The 6,095-nt window shown below is 47.7% G+C and overlaps 1 protein-coding gene across 1 annotated transcript in view; it reads right to left on the bottom strand.

Moving 5' to 3' along the window:
* Positions 1–6,095, bottom strand: part of dapk1 (death-associated protein kinase 1) — a 42,418-nt gene that overhangs the window by 34,698 nt on the left and 1,625 nt on the right. Inside the window, exon 2 of the mRNA XM_013910189.1 lies at positions 2,443–2,664. Coding sequence (XP_013765643.1) covers positions 2,443–2,664 — 222 coding nt within the window. The remainder of the gene's footprint in view (positions 1–2,442; positions 2,665–6,095) is intronic.

The raw sequence follows: 6,095 nt of genomic DNA, 5'->3' as shown, positions 1-6,095 counted from the left end.
AAAGGGCCCCGAAATCAACAAAACACGACATCTTGTCACTTCGACTTCGCCGCACGCTCGAGAGCCGACTTTGACTATAAACACCAAACTGTACCGACATCAGCTGTTTCCATTTCACATGCAGCGTCTGCACAAACAGGCGACTCCTGTGAAATAAAAACTGGCACCGGGACATCAATACACTTCAACACATGACGACAATATGTCACCATCACTGAACACGATTGTGCGCTTCGTCTGAAAGTGTTGCTTTACTGACTGTGACGTACATCAGGAGGAAGGTGAATATCTGCGGGCTGCTGAAACGCTTTAAAGACGGTGGTTCTGCAAATAGCGTGAGGCGAAACGTGTCGCGACTTTAAAACCTTCTAATAATCATGGAGTTGTGTTAAAACCCATTTTTGAAGCTGAAAAATGAAGCGAACGCCTTTAAAATCTGCCTGCATTAAAAATCAGGCCTGGGACAAAGGAGGTGTTGGGTCTCTGTGGACAGCTCCTCCCACGTCATTAAACCGCGGCTCCTGCTGGGTGTTTAACGGGCTCTGTGCCTGACGTTACGACTGTGTGGTGCTAACCATCCAGAAAGTGAGTGGTGTCACCGTGGCTTCATCAGTCTTTCATATCGCCTGTGGTTCTGACCCATAACAGATCAGAGGTTCGTTCCAAGTACAGAAAAAAAACATCGAAATCACACGTTACCAGATCCAGAACGCAGCCACACCTGTCAGCAGCGTTTACCTCAGACATCAAACCAGCCAATCCAGGAGTTCGAGCTCTTGTGTAACATTTAAGCATTTAAAGCCTTTAAAACAAACTTCCTGGTTCATATTTGATCCTCTATCAGCAGCAGCTGAACACCGACAGACGTCTCGTCACCATCAGCGGATCAAAGTGCGTCGTGAAAACGAGACGGATCGAAGACTTCAGGGAAACTTGAGTGTTTTCTGCTGAAATATTTGGCTTGTATGTGAACTCTATACTCTCACAACCATCAGCACCTCCATCACTTATGGAGGCACTGGTGTGGCTTCTGTGGGAGCCTGGTGTGTTTCTCCTCTGAACTCTCATACGTTCGAGCTGCGACACCCAACAGAGGAAGCTCGAGGACAGAAACGTCTCCTGCTTCACTCACTCGTTAATAACGCCCACAGATAACCGACCTCCACTTCCTCTGAAAGACTCACAACATCTGCACTTCAACAACACAAAGAAAAAAGCATGAATTTTCCATATTTGTCCTTCATGAGGTTAACTATGTCATTACGTAGTGAAAATAAAGTGAGCAGTGAACATGTGGGATACTGTGTGATGGAGGTAGAGGATAGATGGATGGAGCAGAGGTGGAGGTCTTTAGAATGACCCGAGGCCAAAGGTGGCTCAGCTGACACGCGTCCCTGACAGGTGAGAACCTCCCGAAACACCGACGTGTCTGAGGAGGGAGACGGCGGCTCTCAGACCGTCCACTTACAAAGTGCCTCCGACAGTCTTACAGGTTTAAAGACGCGACTTCTTATGAACTTCTTATAAACTTCTTATAAACTTCTTATGAACTTCTTATGAACTTATGAGCTTAGATTTAAAAAGGCCTCAGAGAGGAGATAAACGGCTACTTAGGGTGGAGAATTCGAACATGAACCGAGGCGTCACTATTTTTAAACCCGTGAATGTTCTCAGTAAACTGATTATATGCTAATGAGAGTTTTCCCCTGATTTTACTGCTGAACCTGTAATTTCACAGCCCATGAACAGAGACCAATCAGGAGCAGAGAGGCTGTGTTTCCTGCTTTGGGAACGAGGAAAGATGAAAACTGGAAAACAACAGCTAATCTCATTCTGCTGTTATTAACATGTTCTAACATCTTTAACAGCCTAAAGAACATAAACAACAGAGACACACGACATGGAAAAGAGATTATTTGTTGCTATAGTTACGCGGTCTGCCCGCTCACTATCGACGTGGAGACGAGGTCGGGGCGAACCACAACAAACACGGTGCCATTATTTCAGACGCGATCAGCGGACAGGAATGCCGTCGGGCGACTATCTGCAGCGCGGCGACCTTATTGTTGAGGCGCAGAGTAATGGTGAATAATGGTGCATAGTTGGACTACAAACACTGCTGATGTTTGAAGTACGCGTGTAAAACTGGTTTAACTGGTGGGAAACAGTTACCGTCACGCTTTTTATCAGCCGTCTGTTTGGAGACAAACCGGCTCCTGCAGGACGTTTATCAGAGGAGGAGCCAGTCTGTGTCTCCTCACCAAGACAAAATCTCACCGATTCTGAACTTCAACCAAAGTGCTTCTGATCGGGTGTTTTTTTAAATGCTTTAAAAATCTGATGAATGAATCCCTCCGATCTGCTCTTCATGTGTGTTTTTGGACCTTTTGTGGCTTTAAATGTATTTTACACATTTCTTTGACAAACAGAAGACAAACTCACAGCTCGAGGATCAGGATGACCTCCGCCTTGTTTTCAAAGACTTCGTGCAGCGCGATGACGTTCGGGTGCTGGATCTCTTTCAGGATGTTCACCTCGCGCTCGATGTCCTCCCGCGTCACCCCTCGTCGGCTCGACTTGCTGCGCCGCTTCTTGATGAATTTGGCGGCGAACTCCACACCTGTAGTCCTGTGTCTGCATCTTCTGACCACAGCAAACTGACCGCTGCAGACGGGAGGGAACACAGAGAGCGCTCAGCAAACACTACAACAGCTTATTTCAGACAGAGGATGAAGTCTGAGACAGGTGATAGACAGAAGGATTATTCTGAAGTGTGAACACAAAGCTGCTGTAGCAGAGACCTAAGATAGAGCATATGGAGCTATATGATGACTGCAGCTGAAAGGGCAGAGAAATCATTCAGAACAAACCTGAGAAAATGAAAAATACATAAAGATGTGTAGCAGCGAGCTGAAAGGAACCTCGGCTGCTCAGCGACCTTAAAAACAGACTTCAGGCTGCATATATGCATCACTGTCAATATGGTAAACACAGACAGCTGAGCCAAAGGGAGTGGGAGGGACTATGAGAAGCAAACTGGTGATCAGGAACAGCTTTAATTAATAAGTGCTGGATGAATCACGGCTGAAGCTGAAATAGCAACGCAGGAATAAAGACAGCAGCGTGCACGCTCACGTCAGTGCAACACGACAGCCTGCACGGGTGCAGTCGGGTTATTTCTCGTGGCCTTGGTCTCTGATGTAGAACGCTCCCACATCTTTAATAAAAGACTTGTGCACAGAGTGCAGAGGCACACCTCCCTCCACCTCCCTCCACCTTCAGCAGCCCCTCGTAATCAGTTCAGGAACAGTGTGCAAAAAGCAGCACAGCTCTCAGCGTCAGCACCTCGTCCACAGAGCCGACAAACATCCAGACTTAGTCAAACTTTAAACTCTTACTCTGAAACCAGATGTGCACCTCAACAATAATGAGCTGCAAATACTCTATGCAGTGTATCCAACCTGGGCCGATGAAAATGAGAAGATCTGTATGTTTTTTACCCATCACACATTAGAGGCGTGTGGTTGTTGTTCTGTTATGTGATAAACACACAGGCTGGGATCATTTGGGAACGTTTTAACTGCTCTTATGTAGAAAAAGCCCATAAACAGACTATAAATCGCCCAGAAATGTTTGATTTTCAAAAGGAATAAAAGATTTCGATGATAAATCCGTGGACGGTCACGCTAACCTGGGCCCTGAACGCAGCGCTGTGCAGTCATTCAGAGCATGCTCAGTGACGCTGAGCTTCACAGTCGGCTTGTTATCGAAACACTGATGATGCTTTACAAAGTGAGTGACATCACAACGACCTCACCGACCGCTGCTGTGTAACTTTGTCTCCTGACATCATGTAGTCGCCACGTAACAGAAAATAAGCAGATTGCATCCTGTGGGAGAGGCGACAAACTCAAACTGAAGTTCCTCCGTCACCACATCTGCACAGATGTTTCCCCCCTTCAAGCCCGTCTTTATTATTTGCTGTTGACAGGCTGCAGCAAAGACAATGCTGCTGTTCCCCGCACACGTTCCTGAAGGGCACACGTGAGCGCTTCGCCCAGATGTGGCGAGCCTGCGTGACATTTCGCTGTGACCATTATTGCATGTATCAACAACACAGAGGCTGTTATGGAAATCGCACCGTCGCGTTGCCACGCAGCGCTGTGGTTGATCAGACTGCTGACTCCTCTGCCACTCGACCAAAGCAGCGCCAGAAAAACCACTCGGGGAAGCAGGGACACTTGGCTGAGGGCTGTTCACGCCTCCTCACGGCCCCGGCAATCACGCAGCACTTAGTGTACCGAACACCCACGGAGGGAGGACGAGTACAAGGGAGTAGGGGGTGAGAGAAAGAAGAGTGAGCGAAAATGAGAGAGCGCCACATTCTGCCTCTTTTTTTTATTTCCACAGCAAGATTTTCACACAGGCTTCCAACAGAGACGATGGCAAACGTCTCCTCGGCTCCGGCCAAGAAATGGGCAATAAAGTGAGAGTCATCCGACTCCCTGAGCCCTGCCGGCACCGAGTCGTCAGGAATCAGAGCAGTGATTCAGCTCTCTGCACATCCTCACTCCACAGTGTGACTGACCCAGTTCGTGTGAGACCGCCAGCTGCAGACGAGCTTGAAGGCAGCATCCGTGACCCCGATGTGACCCGTAACAGCCGCGGCTCTGAAGGGCCAATCGGCGGGGCCTGAAGCCAAGTGGGAAAATAATTGGAAAAACAACAAAACGCATTTGATTTTGGAAGTTTGCTGCCAACAAAAGACTCCATACCCCCTCCCTGTCTCTGTTCCACAAACACGAGCAGCAGCAGAGCGGCGCTGCTCCTCGTGCTGCCAGATTACTGCTGCGCCGGCTGCATGCGGCTCGTGCAGCGTTCGACATCGATCGGCTCGTTTGGTGGAGCTTCTCGCTCAGGAAGACTTCATCAAAGTTTAGATCCATTCAAAGAAAAGCACTGAACAAATATTCTTCACTATCAGTGAATTCAATCAATCCTGGTGATTCTGTGCAGTAAACGTGTTTTTAATCAAAGGCGAGCTCCATGCTGTCGCCCCGACGAGGAAGATCCCACAAACCAAAGGAGGCCTGCTCAAAACAGGCAGCAGCATACTCCACAGTTACAAAAATTAGACAATTAAACACAGGCAACAACAACACACACAAAATTCAATTCAATTAAAATGACAACAATCTAACTGAAACAGTTGTGTTATGGAAACGGCCTGAAGGATCTTAGTTTGGATTTAAAAGCATTTATAATGAAATGAACTCGTTTCCCAGTCGTTCTGCAGCCAAACACACAAAAACTCTTCTACCGAGTTCAGTTTGTGCAAATAAACAGAAAGCAAGAGAAACACGAGCTGCACGTTTCCCTGCGAGCAGGCAACACGTGCAGGAGAGCAGCAATCCCAGCACTGCCTTATATATAAAACTGTGTAAATGAGAGCTCCTCTGATTGGCCAACGCGAGCCGTCCACCTGACGGTGTAACTCACAGGGTCAGTCAGGGCAGAAGGCATCAACCGCTCCAAGACATCGAGCAGAAGCATTCGTGTCTCCATCATCCAGAAATGTTGCAGCAACAAGTTGCTTCTTTGTATCAAAAGAAACGTCAGATATGACTGAGTTCAAAGCTTACAATAATAATGCGAGCAGCACGCACGGATCCATGTTTGGATCAGTCACTGGTGAATGATTATTTCTGATAAATATGAATCATGTGAGGCTGAATTCGTCTCAGTGTTGTGCTGTGTGACAGATTCACGTCTTCTGTTTACCACAGTGAAACAAACCAGTGGACAAAGATTTCCTCAGAAACTGAACTGCACGCTTAAGAAGAGCGAACCGTCCTGTGACTGAAGAGGAAGAGAGAGCCGAGGACGAAGGCTTTCTCATGCTAATACCACTGCCACTCCCACTCAGCCTGACCTCACCCTGTTGTTGCTTCCACCTCTGTGACTGAGGCCTTGGCGCAGAAAGAAAGACATCAGGATGTGATCGCGTTCATATGGAAGTCAAGTGTTTCACACTGTAATAAGCGTGCGTGCACACACAGCTCCGGTCACCTGTCACGCACACGTGCACGTGCACG

The sequence above is a fragment of the Pundamilia nyererei genome, unplaced genomic scaffold, assembly GCF_000239375.1.
Source record: "Pundamilia nyererei isolate P.nyererei 1_Seehausen unplaced genomic scaffold, PunNye1.0 scaffold00038, whole genome shotgun sequence".
In the NCBI taxonomy this organism is placed as follows: domain Eukaryota; kingdom Metazoa; phylum Chordata; class Actinopteri; order Cichliformes; family Cichlidae; genus Pundamilia; species Pundamilia nyererei.
Note: the sequence above shows the minus strand (reverse complement) of the source record. Positions and strands in the feature narration are given on the sequence as shown.